Source organism: Bactrocera latifrons, unplaced genomic scaffold (assembly GCF_001853355.1).
Source record: "Bactrocera latifrons isolate USDA-ARS-PBARC rearing strain unplaced genomic scaffold, ASM185335v1 scaffold_496, whole genome shotgun sequence".
NCBI lineage: Eukaryota > Metazoa > Arthropoda > Insecta > Diptera > Tephritidae > Bactrocera > Bactrocera latifrons.
This window is the reverse complement of record NW_017537152.1, coordinates 106,704-126,842: the sequence shown is the minus strand read 5'-3', so window position 1 is coordinate 126,842 and position 20,139 is coordinate 106,704. Positions and strand designations below refer to the sequence as shown.

Sequence of the window (20,139 nt, the reverse complement as noted above, 5' to 3'; positions counted from 1 at the left end):
GTGGTGGCCTAGCCTTCATATTGCACAACACTGTGCAGTATCGTCTAATCGATGAAGACATCGATCGCAGGGACGCTACCCTAGAATGTCAGGGCATAGCTGTCCGGTCAGGCGATGTCGAGCTCGAAATATTTAATATATACATCCCCCCAGTTACATGTTGCCGTACAGGATATCACCCGAATATAGATGCGCTACTTCGTGGTGAAAACCGTTTGGTGCTAGGCGAATTTAACGCCACCACAATGTTTGGCATTCCTGTCTGTCAAATGACCATAGGGGGATGGAGCTGGCGGAACAGATTGACGATTCGACATTCTGCACAATGAATGACGAAGCCCCCACCAGAGTTATGGGCACTTGTAGTAGCTCGCCCGATATTACAATCGCTAGCGGTGGTCTGATAAATAGCATAACCTGGCGACCTACCCATAATTATCTCGATCGAGAAACCTGCTAATTTCGTTTCTGTGGACATCCGCATCTTCGTTAACTTCAACAAAGCTAACTGGGTTGGCTTCACCGAATTTACTGAGAGCACCTTCAACGCTCTRCCCATTCCTACGGACGTATGCGTTGGCGAACGTCAATTCCGCAAGGTGATCGCAGCAGCTACCGCTCGCTTCATACCAGCTGGACGAATAGCGGAAATCCGCCCTAACTTCCCAGCCGAAGCAGCCGTTTTAGCTAATGAGCGCGACACCTTACGCCATGCCGATCCCGGGGATCCCCGAATAAGGGATCTCAATTTGGAGATTCGGCGTATGGTAAACCAGCATAAGCGGACGAAATGGATAGAGCACCTGAAGTCCTCTCCACCGGTGTGAGTAAGCTTTGGGCTGCTATCAAAACCTTGTCCAACCCGAAGAGTCAAGACGACCGAGTTGTAGTTCAATTCAATGGTCATGCCTCTTCGGACCCGAAGAAGTGCGCGAGCTATTTTAGCCGGCAGATTACAATTACTTCGGTAGACAAAGCCAAACGATGTGTTAACCGACGGCGGCGCAAAATGCCAAACGACGGCGCGCCACTTACTTTCACCGATGGAGAGGTTCAAGGTGTCATCAACAAAGCAAAATCTTCCAAATCCATTGGCCCTGATGGAATCAACATGCTACTGCTAAAGCATCTAGGCTCGACAGGAGTAAAATATCTCACCAAGGTCCTCAACCTGTCGCTAGCCACTCTTCAAATACCCGATGTGTGGAAAGTGCTAGGAAGAGTGGTCCCACTACTGAAACCTGGGAAACCCGCCAACCAAGGGGAATCTTATCGCCCGATAACTCTCCTCTCCCCAGTAGTGAAGACACTTGAAGCCTTGTTACTCCCGACCTTCACTCACCACCTGAGCCTAGCCAGCCACCAGCATGGATTCCGTAAAATGCACAGTACCACCACAGCACTTAGCGTCTTAAAGACGTGAGAGAACGATCCTCGTAGCGTTGGACCTGTCAAAAGCTTTTGACAGGGTCAATCACACAACGCTACTGCAGGACATTGAGAAACCATTCCTAATCCAGGGCTCAAGAGGTGGACCATGAACTATCTGAACGGTCGTCAGTCATCCGTACTATTTCGAGGCGCAACATCTCAACTGAGAAGAATTAAACAGGGGGTACCGCACAGTGGTGTCCTCTCCCCGCTACTGTTTAACTTCTACATCTCGAAACTCCCGCAACCACCAGAGGGGGTTTCCATAACCTCGTACGCTGATGATTGAACGATATTGACGTCGGGCAATGAAATCGATGGCATGTGTTCGAAGGTAAACAACTACCTCTCCGACCTTTCTCGTTTTCTCACTGCAAGGAACCTCCAACTTTCCCCTACCAAATCCACAGCGACCATATTCACGAACTGGACGAAGGAGTACAAACTGGAACTTAATATTGTCGACTGTCAATAACCCTAAAATTTTAGGTGTTACCTTCGACAGTCTATGCTCCTTCTCTCCACACACGACCGCGATCATCGCCAAAGTACAGAGCCGCAACAAAATCCTCAAGTCGCTAGCCGGGGGCACATGGGGAAAAGACAAAGAAACGTTGTTGGCACCTTACAAGGCAATCGGCTGGCCGATCCTTAACTATGCATCACCCATATGGTCGCCTGGATGCAGTGGCACGCAGATGAGGAAACTCCAGACCTGCCAGAACACAGCAATCCGGACCACGACGGGATGCCTCCTGATGTCTCCCATCGAGCACCTACATAGCGAGACGCTTATGCTCCCAGTCAAGGAGCATAATGAACTCCTCTTCAAGCAGTTCCTGCTAGGATGTTTTCGCGGAAATCACCCTTGCAGTCATCTGCTGGGAGCGGAACCGCCTCCGAGGAACATCAGGAGGTCACTCCTTCATCACGTCGACGACATCGAACAATACGCCGACAGGACCTCGGCCGCTACAGACTTCCGACAGGCACTGACCATTCACAGCGGAGCCATCAACACCTTCACCGACTCCCTCCCGCGAGTGACCCTTGTGCAACTTCGTTCTGGATATTGTAGCAGGTTAAACTCCTACCTATCCAGAATAGACCCAGACATACCCAACATATGTCTTCCATGCAACGAGTCTCCGCATGACACTGACCACCTCTTTGCATGCCCAACCAACCCCACCCATCTAACACCCTTTTCCCTCTGGTCCGACCCCGTCGAAACAGCACGTTTCCTGGGCCTCCCGTTAGATGACATCGACGACAACACAGATGGCTATCACCATCCCAACGGGGACTGATAACCGTTAAAACAACAACAACAACACCAGATCCGGTTTGGAAAATTACTTTTATTTATGTATTTTAAAGCACAAAATGTGTGCAAATAATCATAAACTTAGGACCAATTCACTTTTGTTCGATTTGGCCACCTCTTGCCTTAACTATGGTCTTGAGATGGTCAAAAAACGAATTGCAAGCGAATGCGACTTGCCGGCATTTTGGCCCACTCGCAATGAAGCTCGGAAGATTTTTCAGCCAATCTTGATTCGCAAACTTGAACTTCTTGGTGAAGTTTACCATGTTGATAATGCTTTTGGGAGAAGCGCAAATAATATTACTTCACTTAACTCTTTCATCTGCATAGATGATATTACCTTACCTCTGCCACATTCTTGTACTGTCATCTGGAGCAGTGTGTGTTTGGCTATCACTCTGTCGGCAGCTTCTTGTAGTCCTGAGACCTAGTATCTTCTACGGTGGTTTCAGCTATTCTAGTATGCACACCGGTGTTGTCACATTCTCTTTCTCCAGCGCCTTGGCTACACTCTTCGGAGTGTTGTAAAAAAAGCACCTTCGATGACTAGGAAGGCGCATAACATCACTTCCCCTCCTTCCAGAAAACTTTCTATCACCGAAGTTAGCCGGCACAAAGCAGTATTGATTGATATGCCTTATTGCTGTTATAACAGTAACGGACTGATGTCCCCGTTAGGATGATAAGGGTTATCTAGGCTGTCGTCGACGCAATCTATCGGGAGGACCAGGAAACTACTTGTTTCGACGGGGTCGGACCAAACTAAAAGGGGTGTTAGATGAGTGTGGTTAGCGCGGGGCATGCAAAGAGATTTCCAGTGTCATACACAGACTCATTGCATGCATATTGGAGTCGGTGAATGTGTTGATAGCTCCACGGCTGCTTAAGCTGGGAAATTAGTTCGGAGTTCCGCTTTTCTGCGATCACCGTGCGGAATCGACGTTCGCCAACGGTTACCTTGGCCGTATGACGGTCTGACACACGGAACTAGTTGTGCGAGAAGCCAGAAGTTGCTAAGTGATGAGGGATGTATGGGACTGCTAGTATTAATACATATAAATAAAAGTATAATCATCCTAATTTCAAAAAATTAATTGCAGTTACCCAAATATAAACATTATTGTTTTTATATACATATTTAAATTTATATAGTTACTAGAGGACCCGCCCACGCTTTACCGTGGCTGATACATAGATATTACTTCTACTACCATCTATATGATTTCTATTAGTTAAATTATGACTTGGGCAACTTGTGTTAGTTTACAAAAAAAAAAAATGGATCAAAAATCATTTCGTGTGTTAATATTTATGCAGGAAAATACTGTCGAATTTGGGCTTTGCACCAGGAAAATCCACCTTTGAAAAGATATTTGCTAAGTTGGACAGACTCGAAATGAGCACCGAGAACAATGACGGCCCAAAGTGGCGAAAACCCTGTGCAAAGTGAGAGCCTCGTAAGTTCATAATATAACAAAAACAACGAATTGCTGATTCTCATTAATGTTTCAGTGCTCTTTAATCGTAATAAAAACGAATTTTTGTGTCGGTGTGAAACAGTAGAAACATTTCATACTGGAGTTCAATCGACAGTTATTCTATTGGACAGCACATAATGCATAATGAAAATCGGCCATTCAGCATATGAATGTAAATCATATGCTGTAAAGGATCATATAGATCTACATATATTAAATCAACAATGTATTTAAGGTATTTAATTGGATAAGGATTAATGCTGTATTGGGCAAAATTGCTTTGAAAATTAGCCATTATTTGTCGTGAAAAGTAAATTACAAAAAACTGTTATTGTGGGATAATCATAAGAGATAGACGTACCACCGCCGAATTTTCTGTGGACCTTTTCAATGTGTACAATACTTTGTACTTTATTTTGATAAATCGCGATAGGTTCAGCCTGCGTTTGCATGGGAAGCGGAAAAAATGTAATTATTTACATCATCATTTTTAAGATAACAGAGCTTCTCCACTACTTAAGGGATGTTATTGTACTTATAAACCTTCCTCTTCAATCATTCTATCTATTAAAAAACGGCTTCAAAATCCGTTGCGTAGTTTTAAAGATTTAAATATACATAGGGACAGAAAAATCGATTTTCTTTCATACTATGAATTGATACTGACTTGTTTATTATGATTCTTACTTATGAATTTATTTATATAGTTTGTTCAACCGACTGTTACCAACAGTTCCAGCCAAGTACATACAAATTCAGCAGGTAGTTTATATCGAGGACCTTCCGCAAGTCCAGCACCTCGCAATGGTACTCGCCATGTTCCGATTCCAGCTATGTATCCACAAACTATGCATCAAAGCGTTGTTGTACAGCCATTCCCGCAATATCAGCGTCAGGCATTTCCTGCGCCACCGTACACACAATACCCACAACCACTACAACCAAATTATCCATACCCATATCCCTCGTACTACCCTGTTCCTACACAGCGTGGTGCCGTAGGTGTTACAACTGGTGTTAGCAACACAATGACAGGTCCGAATGGCCCGATGCCAGGACCACAAGGCGCAACACAAACACAAATGCCATTGGCGCCCGGAACAGTGCTATCGGCAAGTGCAGTTCCAACTGGAACTAATCCAACGGTATTAGGCGTAGCCCCGAACCCTAACGGACAACAAGTGGCTGTTCAGTCAATTGTTGGTGTTGTACAAACGACATTACCCACACAAGCTGGTCAAAAGTCAACTCGTAGACGTCTCCATGCTATCAAAATAATTGACCCCAACACCAATAAGGATATCTTTGAAGATTATGATGGATCAAAGGTAGAGTCTATTCCCTTTTTTTGAATCATGTTTGCATTTAAATGTTTTTCACAGACATCGTCCAGTGCAGATATTGAGTATACCGAACAAAACATATATGTCCAACAACCGATTGTTTTGGCTGAACAACTACGTAGTATACCATATGAGATGATCGGTAAGTATTTTAAGACCACAGACGAACTTAGCTAATAGTACTCCGTATAATTTTTCAGACATGTCACATATATCTCGGGACGGTTCTCATAGTCAGACTCCAATTGTGTCTGCTATATCTGATGGCCCTTCCGTAGAAATCCTGCCTTCAGTGCAAAAGCCTCGAAGTAAAAAGTGAGTTATTATCAAGTACATGAAAATTGTGCATATCGGCTTTGAAATAACACTTTGGAGAAAAACTCATGTGGAATTTGATGATATGTTTTCATTAAAATAAAACTTTGTGTTTTTTATTCTCTGTCGGATTAAATTCGGATAAACTTGAAATTTGTAGCGAATATATGAATATGCAGTTGCGAGCAGTGAAATAGTAGTGGGTATTAGAGTTCTACATACCTGTGAGTTATGCAAAATTCTAAACAATTTTAACATCAATTGAAACGGAAAAGTTTATCACGTTTCCCTGGCTACGTTTATTAATAAAAATATTTTAATTTGAATGGGACTAAGATATATTTTTTCACAAAGTTGTGTTTATATATGAAATTTGATGGGAGCAGTAAAATAGTTTTTTTTTTTTTTAACTGAAGGATTTTGGGAAGTTCCGTCGAGATATTAGTACTTGGTAGCATGGCCATGATTTTTAATAACAGCAATACAACGCCTCTTCATAGAATCTACGAGACTCTGGCATCTCTTTAGTGGTATATTCTGCCATGCTTGCTGCACTACGGTCCACAACTCATTGTTGTTTTTGGGTTTGTCGTTCCATACGGCTTTCTTAACGTCTGCCCAAAGGTTTTCAATGGTATTGAGGTCAGGGGAGTGAGCTGGCCAATCCATGACCTCAATTCCATTGGCCCGAAACCACTCCTTTGCCACTCTTCTGGTATGCTTCGGGTCATTATTCTGCTGAAATATCCTTTTCAGCGGGATGTCCTCTTCAGCAAATGGTATAATATACTGCATTATATCCTCGAATTTGTGTCGGTCCTTTATGCTAGTAATCTTGTGAATTGGGACTGCACAAAAAAATTGGGCCTGTAAGAAAAACACACCAAACCGCCAAGCTTCATAGTTTTTGTGCTGAATATGGGGTCGTACTCTCTATTAGGGCAGCGTCTTAGATACGGAAGGGACCCTTTACCGCCGTATAGAATAACTTTCGACACGTCTGTCCACAAGACGTTGCGCCACTTCTCAATCGGCAAATTCTCAATCGGTCCTTTGGCAAATTTAAGACAACTTGCTATATGATTTTTTTAATAACGGTACTTATCGAGGACTGTGGATATATAAATTATGTACATGTAGAAGTCTTCTCACCGTATGAACACCATAGGCCAGGTTCAGTTAATTCCGAATCTCCATCTTACAACTATTGGTGTAAAATTTTCGGAAGGAATCCATATTGCGCCCCGTTTTTCGTCTTTTTTTTTTTTAATAAATAATTGCATTGTGAGTCGTTGCTTCTTAACGCCCTACAATTCTTTCCACTCCCTTGTAGGATTTACCGTTGTTTATGACAGATTGAATACATTCTCGTTTTTCGTCACTGCAGTGCTTCCCGCGGCCCAAAAAAAGTGCAAAGTCATATTCTTTTTTTTTTTGCTTTTTGCATTGAATAATTAATAAAAGATCTGGAAACTTACTTTTTGTTTGATAAAATAAATTTTTTTTTATTGAAAATTACCTGTTTGCAATCATCTCATCGTTCACTACTCTATTGCTCGCTCATAAAAACAGATATCACAATAAAATTGGTAACGGCAGCAATTCATACTTATTGTTGTGTGTAGCAGGACCGTTATACTTTAGAGAATATAACTAAAATAATGATCGACGGCAATATCATAAATGAAACAAAATTTAAAGCAAAACTCTCTTGGCCAATAGGCACTACTATTTCAATGCTCCGTTCCCATGACAGTCGGATCTACGGAAACCGGAACGGACCCGGATTTTTATCCGGCCAAGGACTGTCAACTCGGCAGAACTCTGCCGTTACAACAACAACAACACTATTTCAATGCTCACACCTGTACATTGAAAAAAAATCAACTTTTCGAAAATGCAAACTAAGCCTTAATCAAAAATAATAAAGTGGTTTATTTTATTTTTTTTTAGGAATACACAAGGATTTTATTTACACACCATTCCCCTTAAGAATTATTTTACAAATGATTTTTTTTTCAGAATTCTTCCTATCATAAATCCAAAGGATGGAAATTCCGTGCACACTAAAGGTGAGTAAATCTAAAAATTTGTTTCCCTATCTCACATACTATATATTTTTCTCCTATTTTTTGGTAAAGTCGAGGTGAAGATCAATAGAATTATATCAAATCTATTACAATTTGATATAACCTATGTTGATGGTGGCAGCAGAGCTTAAAGGTCTGCATTCATTACATCTACACATTACTCCAGATTAGGGATATGAAATTTTAGAAGATATTATATTATATAAGAAATAATATTAATGTAAAATTAATTTAATACCCAGCTCTTAGTTAAAGTATTTGTAACACAAGAACGGCTGAACCGATTTGGCTGAAAATTGATGGGGAGGTAGCTTAGAACCACGGGACGTCCATCTTTATGTTAAAAGTCAAAACAATTCATAAATACCAAAAATATATATTTCACATCCTAAGCATGTGTTCAAAATTCATGTAAGAATCATTTAAAATTTTAATTAAAAAAAGAGTAATAAAAAAAGACAATAACAAACAAAAAACTCAGTAAATGGGTTATACTGATCAGATATTTTAAATATTAAAACAAAAAATGGCATTGAATATGCAATACGAGGGCTGCTATATATATTTCTGGCCAAACTTTCCAATGGAAATGTCAGATTGCACCTCTCTACACTTAGTTAGCCTAGTTGCCTAGGCCAGAAATACATATATATAGCAGCCTCCTGCCTGAATTATGCATTTTCGTCGACAAGGCAGTGCTGCTTCTTTGCTAGATTATAGGGGAAGGACACAAATGCATTCATAACATACCAAACGCTACATCTAAAAAAATAGCGATATTGATAAAAAAGTATATTATAATTTGAGATACATATTCAGAAATGTTTTCGAAGCATTGCACAAGCATTTAAACGGAAACGAAAAGTATATTCGCACAATTTCAAACGTATCCTTCCTCAAAACGAATACAATTGCTAAGTATTCAGGGGTGTTGTGGAATCTGATAGATCTGATCAGAATTAAAACCGATAAAAAAGTAGGGGCCACGAATTCAGATATTATGGGTTTTATGTTGGAAACAGAATATGTATCGGTTGTGGGTGTCACGGAAACCAATTTTGTCGGTTTTGCTATTAGAAACAAAGCAAGACGATAGCTGCTGACAGATTTGAAATGTAATTAAGAAATCAAGTTATTTTATTGTTACGAATTAATTTATTTTTATTTCTGTAGGTAAAAACAAAAATAAAGAACGAAGTGTCTTAATTATTGAGTTTTGGAAAAAAATGCTGATATTTAGAAGAGCAGCCTGCATTATAGGCCTCGAAAAATCGATGAGGTTCTTGCCTGGGAGGGAAAGAAATAATTGATTAAAGCGAAATTTCTAGGATTTGAAACATCATCCGAAAACTTTTTGGACACGAAATCTTTGATGTTCTGCCTTTAGGAAGCAATTGCTTGGTGTATCTCGCATGTGCATTTTTCGGATGGAGGGCAGTATGCAGGTCGCAATTTCTATCGGAAACAAAAAATTGAAAGAGATTCATATTTGTCAATAACTCATGTTCTAGTTGAACTCAGAAAATTAAAAAAAAGTGATTTTTAACCAAAAAATTTTACTTTATGTTGTTAAAGCATAACTTTTCTTATTTTATTTTTAATTTAAATAGAAGATAATTTAATGCCAAAGATAAGTCACTATTACCCTTCTAGCTTTGACAATATTTCGAATTCACATCTATATCTTTCGCGACATATTCATAGATAATTCTGAAAGAGGTATTAGCAAAAAAATGTAGATTTTTCTAAAGCGGGCTCTCCCATTAACGAAGAATTACAAAACGTAATTTAACACGCAAAATGCGTCTTTATTCATTCGATAAATTTTATCTCTAAAATCTTCTCTTAAATCGGAACTCATTAAAAACTTCAATAGGATTGCTCCCAAATGTATTTATTTGCACGTTTCGTCACATCAGTAAACAGCTGATTCGAATATTCATTTTACGAATGTTCGAAAAGCCGAAAATCCAAACAGATTCCATGTCACCAATGAAAATCAGAATTGATTTGTAATTCTGACAGATAGCAATTCTGTCTTAGATTCCACATTACCTCTGTTTAGGAATGGTAGAATAGAAATGAAACCAACTAAACATGTCCAATGGATCATATCTGGCTCAGTAATCATTCGATGAACATTATACTACTTGCATCTCAAAAGACTGATTCAATAGCCTTGTCAGCAGACTTTTTGGCCGTTGCATGCTTGAACCAGATGGATTTTGCATTATGCACCAGATGGGCAGTCTACTAGGCTGTCAATTGGACTCAGTGTGAAATGATGGAGCCATTTTCCTATTGTTACACCGACACAAAAATTTCATTTTATTACGATTAAACAGGACATAATACTCTTCAAAACAAATCTTTGTTGTAGGGCAATAGACCTTAGGTCGCGGTGCATTCTTCTTAGAAAGGCAAGTTTAACTTAAAACAAAATTCTTCTTCTTGATTGGCGTAGACACCGCCTACGCGATTATAGCCGAGTTAACAACAGCGCGCCAGTCATTTCTTCTTTTCGCTACGTGGCGCCAATTAGATATTCCAAGTGAAGYCAGGTCCTTCTCCACTTGGTCCTTCCAACGGAGTGGAGGTCTTCCTCTTCCTCTGCTTCCCCCGGCGGGTACTGCGTCGAATACTTTCAGAGCTGGAGCGTTTTCGTCCATCCGGACAACATGACCTAGCCAGCGTAGCCGCTGTCTTTTAATTCGCTGCACTATGTCGTATATCTCGTTCAGCTCATCGTTCCATCGAATGCGATATTCGCCGTGGCCAACGCGTAAAGGACCATAAATCTTTCGCAGAACTTTTCTCTCGAAAATTCGCAACGTCGACTCATCTGTTGTTGACATCGTCCAAGCCTCTGCGCCATATAGCAGGACGGGAATTATGAGTGACTTATAGAGTTTGGTTTTTGTTTGTCGAGAGAGGACTTTGCTTCTAATTGCCTACTCAGCCCGAAGTAGCACCTGTTGGCAAGAGTTATCCTCCGTTGGATTTCTAGGCTGACATTGTTGGTGGTGTTTACGCTGGTTCCAAGATGGACGAAATTATCTACAACTTCAAAGCTATGACTGTCTACAGTGACATGAGTACCAAGTCGCGAGTGCGACGACTGTTTGTTTGATGACACGAGATATTTCGTGCATTACCTCAAATAATGTTCTAGGGCGTCCACTGAATTCATTGTCCTCGGTGCTTTTTTCACCTATTTCCGACTTAGCAAATATCTTTTCAACGGTTGATTTCCTTAGTGCAGATCTCAAACTCAACAGTATTTTCCACCAAAAGGCATGCTTTATTAACACACGAAATACTTTTTGATTAATTTTTTTTTGTAAACAAACACAAGTTGCTTTACCCAAAATGCTATATCTCATAAACTAATAGTTCCTAAGTCGCGAAATTTGTATATATATCTTTAAAAGGTAGGGGCTGATTAATCATATACATAGAAGTACCAAAATAGTAGTAAACAAAATCGGTTCAGTAATGTATTAGTTTATCGCGGACATATAAAGATATATATATATACATATAAAGATATATATTTAGATAAATACGATTGCAACGTATTAGATAACATCTTTAAAACTTTTCTGCAAAATCCGACTCTGCCTTACCGGATTCGAATTTCATTTTTGATTTTATACACCGATCTCATTGTTTGGCTCGGTGAGTAGCAACACTGAAAACAGTCTCAATAAAATGCTGTCATACACGATATAACGCGAGTTTTATTTTAAAATCGAAATAAAAGGGCAAAAGTACTGAGATCAGTTTTAGGGTGCATGGAAACTACCTCTCTGACATGGTCGCTTGTTCGCGATTGCTTACAGCCATAGAAAATCATGTTTTCCGCTGAGGGCACCAACAATTTTTTAGAGACCGCTCAATGTATTTATATTCATACTATAATTGCAAGGATTGTTTTAGAAGTCTTATCCACTTTTGCGAATTGCGGTCGAAATCGAATAAAACTAAAAATTTAGAAGATAGGATAGTAAAAACAATTCATAAATTAAAAATACAGTGAAAGCTCTATTAAAAATAAAATTATTAAGTACAATCTATTAAGCGGACAACTCTATAAACTGGACAGAAAGGCTGGTATCCAGACATTTGGAAAGCAATTCCAATGAAATTTAATTGCGTGAACATATTCAAAACTAAACCTAAAGTTTATTCGTAAATAAAATTTTCAGTCTATTGAATAGTTTGTTATACGAAAAACAGTATAAACCACTACCACTGCAATGTGTGGTTGGATCCCCTAGTATATTTTATACGGTTCATAGCGTATTGAACAGACGAATAGTGGCTAAATTTAATGTACTGAGTTGATGTGGATCAACTCATGTGTAGAAGTTCACGCAAGTGAGAAAGGTTCTCTGATTGAAATTCACTTGGGAGTGGCCAAAAACGATTCTTGTACATATGACTCAAGCAGCTCATAACTTCCGGTCCTAGACCAAGTATCTCTGGGTAGCAAAAGAACATTCGTTTGGAGGCAAACTAAAGTTAGAAGGCGAAACAGTCTCTTCACGCTGGGTTTGGGACCAGCCACGTAAAAAATGCCCGCAATGAAAAATTACTAGCCGCTTCGGTTGAGAGACGACCATGGCAAACGCATTACGAATAACGATTTAAGGCCATGCACCTGCAAATTCGGTGTGGGATTCGCGGTTGGAGAAAGACCTCCGTCGTTGACTACTGCCATTCACCCCGAGGGATGAACGTCTAGCCACAATCCGCATCAAAGTGAACTTTTCAGAAAAGATGCCTTCTATGAGCGCCTGGAACTCCGTATGAGTGCTGTCCCCGCCACGATGTCAAAAGACTTGCTTTGAGACTTTATCGCCAGGGTGGGCACGGGAGGTATCTTTGGTACAACAGTCGGTAAATTAAGCCTTCACAAGAAAACTTCCCATAATCAGTTGAAGCTGATCTACTTGGCCAAGGCCCGAACTAAAGTTGTCTGTAGTACTAGACTATAGAATAAGAAAATCCATCAAGCTACCTGACTGTCTCCGGATCCAAAACCAACAACCAGATGGATCATGTTGTGATAGACGGAAGACACGTCACCTGTGTTTTAGGTGTGCGTACGCTCCGAGGTCCTAATTTCGGCTCGGACCACTATCTTGTTGCAGCCAAGATAGTGGACTAGGTTTGACGTCGAGAAGCTGCAATCAAAACAGACAGGCGACCGATTTTCTACTTCGCTTGCACTCCTGTTTTCTGAGAGCACTCGTCACTCGTCGGTATAAGGAAACTGTGGGACGGCATTTCAAGCTTCTTACGTACAGCTGCAATCGAAACTATGGGTTTTGGGAAAATGCAATGCAGCTGGTACGATGAGGAGGGCCGCGTCGCAGTACAGAAAGGCGGCGAAGAACTGATAAAGAGCATGCAGCTGCTTCTTCGTAAAATATAGGCGGACAGTACTATAGATAACCGTGTTTCGGGCCCCAGCGAAATCTATCAATCTCAACCCATTAGGGGATGTTTCCGCGTGGAGGCTGAATTTACCGACCGTAGAGCTAAATACAACGCAGTACCAAGTATTCGACGCTGTACCCGCCGGGGCAAGCAGAGGAAGGAGGAGGACCTCCACTCCGTTGGAAGGACCTGACTACGCTTGGAATGTCCAATTAGCGCCACGTAGAGCCACGTAGAGAAAAGAAGAAACGACTGGAGCGCTGTTGTTAACATGTGTTAATGTGGATCGTGGATAGATGTTAATTCACCGGATTGAATGGCAGTACTCGGCGACGGAGTCTCTTCCACTACGAATCCCACACCGAAATTGCGCTCCTTTATATGGACACTCTAGTACATACCACCAGGATATACTCGCCTTAGTCCTTGTCCCGTCAATCGCATTTCTTGGACGGCGGTGATGTCAGCTTTTATTTTCATGAGGACATCAACCAGCTTGGTAGCGGCGTCTTCCCAATTAAGAGACCGGACATTCCAGGTACATACCTTTAAAATTGCATCGAACAGGTAGACTAGCCTTTCATCCCTGATTAGGCTTAATTAACAACAACACGTGCGGGATGGGATAGATACAGAGAGTTGAAGAAGGAAGCGAGACGCATTTCCAGACAGACAGAAATAGGCCGAAATGCGTGAGTACGAAGAGCTTGACAAGCTGGCCGACAGGTGTAAGCTCGAAAAAAAAACATCCGGCGACTAATGGAAGGTTTCAAGACCGGAGCAAAGCAGCAGGGGTCGATGGAGCATGCATCAGCTTCTTCGTAAAATATGAATATAATTTTGCTATATCTTATATATGCACTGATATAAATGGTATAACCCCAGTTTGAAAGTTTTTCCTGGGTATATGGGAATTATTGAGCCGATGTATCACTCAAGGCTAGCTGCGCTAAGTGCACTGTCTTTAAACGCGTTTTTCTCGAAACTGTGTTTTTGAAGGCGGTGGACACGATTTCTCGAAAAGTTATCGACCGATTTAGTTCGTATTGTGTACACGTTTTTGAAATAATATTATCTAGTTATTGAACGAAGGATTTTTTCTTGTTTAATTACAACTTATTTTTCTGACCAAAAAATGGCGAAAATTTTACCAAAAATTAGATTTTTTGTTCAAAGTCCGAGAAAATAAGGACAATTTTAATATTTTTTTTTATTTCCTACGTTCAAAAACGAGATTTAGATATGAACTAACAGAATATGCTTAGTTTTTTAATTTTATATGAACCAATAATAAGTTTTGCTGTCCACGGCGAGAGAACTTTTTTGAGAGACACCCAGAGAAATGCGGTCTCAACGGCGGAATTTTCAACATTTTGTATCGAAATTTCAGGAGATATTGTTCGAATATATACCTTTAATATAACATATTATATTTTTCAAATATATGATTGTTTGTATTTAAAAAAAATAGTAAAAATACCTTTTTTTTGTATTTCTGAAACCCACCTAAACCCTTATTTCCAGTTGTATGTATCACATTTTCGATCAAGTCAACTATACAACTATCAACAGTTTTTATTGAATTTAAACCATTTGTGGCACATATTAAAAACATTATTCGTGCATAGTTTTATTTCGTTGTATTCATTTGTGTATTTTAAACCGAACGAATCAAGTGGAATTTAAAATTGTACTATATGGGAAGTACAATGCTTGTTCGATTTCGTCCATTTTAACATTGTGACATAAAAATGTAAGAAGAGTGTAATGTACTATTTTTTGTCGAAATGGGTAAGTTGGGTTCCGAGAAATGGGATTTTACCTGAAATTGGGCGTAACCCACTCCAATTTTCATCGAGATATGTCAACTTTTACTCATGTTACAGCATGCGTGGACAGTCAACCGGACTTCATCTTTTCTGTCATCCTGATCATTTATATACTATATGTGTAACCCTATATCTATCTCGCTTAGTTTTAGGTGATACGTTTTGGTGAACAAAACTATAATATTCTGTAGCAACTGGTTGCAAGAGTATAAAAATCGCCACCACAAATCCACCGTAAACGATTTACAATTACCCGATATACTATATGTATTTGCAACTTATACAGATCATCAATGAAATATTCTTTTATATACGACTGTGTTAACGGTGACGCGCAAAGGAGAAATAAAACAAGAAAAAACGTTAACTTCAGTTACACCGAAGCTAAATACGCTTCACAGGTGCATTTCCGTTAATAATAATGTGTTCAGTTTGTATGGAAGATTATGTCAAATTTCGTGAAGATACCACGTCAAATGTGAAAGTTTTCCATACATGAACTTGATTCCGATTGTTCAGTTTGTATGGCAGCTATGTGCTATAGTTAACCGATTTGAACAATTTCTACGGAGATTATATTTTTGCTTTAGAAAATAACCTGTGCCAGCTTTTATGGAAATACATTGTGAAATATGCAAATTTTCCGTACAAGCACTTGATTCCGATCGTTCAGTTTGTATGGCAGCTATATGTTATAGTGGTCCGATATCGGCAGTTCCGACAAATAAGCAGCTTCTTGGAGAGAAAATGACGTTTGAAAAACTTCAAAACGATATCTTAAAAACTGAGGGACTAGTTCGTATATATATAGACAGACGGACAGACAGACAAACGTGGCTAAATCCACTCAGCTCGACATACTGATCATTTATATATATACTTTATAGGGTCTCCGACCCTTCCTTCTGTGTGTTACAAACTTCGTGACAAACTTAATATATCCTGTTCAGGGTATAATAATGAATTGACCGATTGAAATGAAACTTAACATAAATTTATATGAAGATCAAGTAGCAACGCCGTCTCCTATCAAACGACAAAACTTATTGAACGTACCTTGATTTAGTGCTTACATATGGGCGATCACGATCAACTACGAACTAGTAATTCTTTTTGTACTGAGGAACCCGCAGACAGACAGACAGACAGACACACAGTCTCTCGGGCTTCAACTTTTCTCGTCACCCTGATCATTTATATATACTATATATAACCGTTAGGTGAACAATGGATCCCATGCACCGTTTTGTTCGATAAGTCATTGTAATAAAGGTAAAATAAGGTAATTTTGTAATGTCACTCTTATAGAAACCTTTTTCACTATTAGGCAAAAAATTGGATACTCGCTTCTCTGGAAGTAGTTTTTTCTCCAGTAAGTCATTCGCTACAGACAAGTGGTAATCATTTGGTGCGGACTATAAGAATCTTCCTACCAAGCTACAAGAGGATCTGGCAAAACACTATCGATGTGGCGTTGTCTCAATGGTTATTAATTTCATTAATGCATGTGTGATGAAGAGGAAGGAGCGAAATATCTCCCCAACAAGATACATTTTAGACATTACTGCTTTAGCAATTCATATAAAATGATATGTTACTGTGAGTTGCGATGAGTGAGTGCGTTAAAACAAAGTATACATCTTTTTCTCATACATATCACTTTTTTCAGTATAATCAAACACAACGTCAAAACAAAGTGTGCATTATAACAAAAATTCAAAAATTGTTAATTGTTTTCCTTTTTTTTATTTATACTTGCTTCCAACCTCCTTGGCATTGATCCTACTAAATTTGACACTACTACAGGGGAATTTTTGAAATATTCCTTTTGTAAAATGTTCTTCAGAGAACTGGCTTATACTTTTCCTTATTTATTTCCTTATGGTTCTCTATAGGGTTAAGGTCATTGTGGTTTAGGAGTAGGGTAAAACTATCATTCCTTTACTATTCTTGCCAATGTTAAGAAAATCAGTTTTGTTCATTGTGGTATGAATAAAAAGCATCCTTCCTCATTAACTTGTCGCCATGCACCCTCAAAGCATCAGCGAACTTCAACCATGCTTTACATGCGGCTGTAATTGCGGTACGCACAACGTGTCATAAAGCATCGTAAAATCATAAATTTTTATATTAGTTGAAAAAATTTGTTGTTGGATTGCATACTAAAATAAGTTTACGCAAATACAACTCATTATGAGACTATGTGAAACCCCTAAATGTTTTTATGTTCAAACTAATGATTTCTGTTAATATTTATTATGAAACCTTCGAAGTTGTTTTCATCTAAATAAAATACTTAACCAAAGACCATTAGCATGCAATGCTCACCTGATCGTGTTGGTACTAACGTTTAGTCCGGATGTTCTGAACACTTTATTTAACGGTAATATAAATAAAGATTGATAATACTATCAATCTTTTCAGCTTTCAAAAGTGATTGTAATTCTTTATTACTGAGCCGCTTTGGAAACGTGGTCGATCTTCTAATTTAACAAGTGCTTTTACTTATCAATCATTTTTTTTCTGTACCTTTTCGTAAGATTGCCCCCTTTCTTAAAATATATCACTAATTTCTTATATTAAGTGAAGTAGACTTTGCTTTTACATCTGAAATTCTGATTATATTTGGTTTTGTTCATGTTGTTGTATTTTTTATGGAATTTTTTTGGAGTGCTGTGAATTTTTTGTCAGAAAAATATATTTTTATACTCAATTTGAGGGTGAAATGTATTAGGTATATGCTTTCTTTTGACGCTGACAGTATCTAAAATGTCTTATGTAAACCTGGTTTGCAGATGATTTCCTGAAATATTTATATTCGAAATTTGAATAATTGCGATAATTAATAAAAATGTCCAGACAATTTCAAATCAAATATTGAAACGAAAAAATATTAATTTTTTGTATTTGATTAAGTAATGCTAAAAATGTGTAGTATGATTTGAATTTTTTCTTCAAAAGTTTTTTAATTTAGATGCACACGTTAGTGATTTAGAATTTTCTTTATCTTACAAAATATTTATCTACTTGTATAGGTGTGCAACCATTTATACACAAATACATACGTATGCTACTTTGAACGATGATTAAAAAATTTGTCGTATCACGAACTTTTAATCGACTATGCTGTATTCTGCTCTGTCTAGTGAACAGTTTTGAATGCATAATTGAGAGTGATCCTACATGTAGCATTAAAATTTCTTGTTCTGCTTTAACCAATGCTTCACTGTTGCGCTGAGTTAGTATCTCCTAGTTGCTGTCCCAAAAATGTTTCAATAATATAGTGTTATTGACATTCTTTTGCAAATTGGTAATGATGTACATATAGATACAATTAGGACAATTTTTGTGGAAATAAATGAACGTGGTGTTTACATATATAATTGTGATACAAGTCAATATGTATTTTAGTGATAAATACCTTCTACAATATAATTTAATGAATTGGAGAAGTTATTAGCAGAAGCGATGAACACTAATAGTGAAAACGGTATTAATGGGCTAAGTAAACTATTATATCATCACTTTTTATCTCCTTACATATAATTTGATAGATGTATATGTATATGGATATTAACGCCGGTAATATTGCATTATGTATTTATTCACTTCAACTTCATTGAGTGTCATGATGATTCATACATGGCAACTAGAAATTTTATTTTGTTGTAACAAAGATATGAATATACATACAAATTTGTTTATGTATACTGACAAATGATTTTTTTCTAAATAATGTAGCTACGCTTTGACTCTCCACGTGCGCACACATCTCATTTAAATACATTAATGTCGGTGGTAGAAACTATCTTGATGGTTTTAATGAACTCATTCATATTTGTGTAAGAAAAAGGTGATTGGGGAAATTATGTGATAAAAAACAGTTAAAAACAATGTTAAGAAAATAAGTGGGTAGTGAGTAATAATAAATTCCGGGGCAACATGTGCATGGATGGTTTTCAAAATTTTTCTACACAACATGCATGTTGAATATCTCGTGTTGCCTTATTTCGTTTGTATAGTGCCTAATTCAAGTTTTTACATCCTTATTATATACAACTATGTGTTAGGTTTACATAAATGAAAATTTAACACAAAGTCGTTGAGTCAAGTTTTAGATATGAACCTATCATTAAAACCTATTTTTACTTTTATTTATTAAATAGCTTATATCTCTGAAACAAAGTCTTTGGCATGAGCATTCTTTTTTCAGAAATTTTATTTCCTATAACTTTTCTCTTGGGTTTTCGATAAAACCAGCTGTTCATTAATTTTTTTTTTTTTATTTGAGCATTGTGCAAGAAAGACAATTCAGAAAGAACTCAATGACATTCATTTACAATTGTTTTGCGTGCATGAAATTCATCAAGTTTATTAATATGGTGGTTAGCTGTAGTCAAGAGGCATGAAAAAAATAACAAATCTAAATATTTTTTTGCCGTCTACATTATTATATAAAGGTAAAAAAAGCATCATTAAGTAAGGTTTCGACTTGAATTAATAATTTTAACAATAATGGCGTTTTTTTTGTGTGGAGTCAATTCCAACTCTAGTTTTCTGCGGTGACCATCACTAATCCTTACAGATCAATCCGAAAAAAACGGTTTTATTATTAGATAGTCTGCAGCTTCATCGAAGTGTATAAAAATATAATAAATATATAAAAAAAAAAATTAATTAAAAGAAATTGGAAAAAAATTCTTGGATCAATACAGATCCAGGTCGCTCTAATGATCAAATAACTCGAAAAGTATGTGGCTGAGCTACTTCAAAATTTTGTTTCTAAAATATATTTTTTTAAGATTCTGACTACCCTCTGAAATGCATCGCTGCTCATATTTATTAATACTTTACTTAACTTACTGACGTACTTTATTTTTT

At 38.0% G+C, this 20,139-nt stretch overlaps 1 protein-coding gene across 7 annotated transcripts in view; it reads left to right on the top strand.

The window, feature by feature from the left end:
- The window catches only part of LOC108973630 (eukaryotic translation initiation factor 4 gamma 3), a 61,870-nt gene that overhangs the window by 29,337 nt on the left and 12,394 nt on the right, over positions 1-20,139 (top strand). For 3 of the 7 annotated variants that reach the window (XM_018941008.1, XM_018941007.1, XM_018941009.1), the window contains exons 4-7: positions 4,944-5,564; positions 5,619-5,721; positions 5,780-5,894; positions 7,917-7,966. In XM_018941008.1, the coding sequence (XP_018796553.1) occupies positions 4,944-5,564; positions 5,619-5,721; positions 5,780-5,894; positions 7,917-7,966 (889 nt within the window). The other 4 variants (XM_018941010.1, XM_018941013.1, XM_018941012.1 and 1 more) reach the window with 4 other exon arrangements.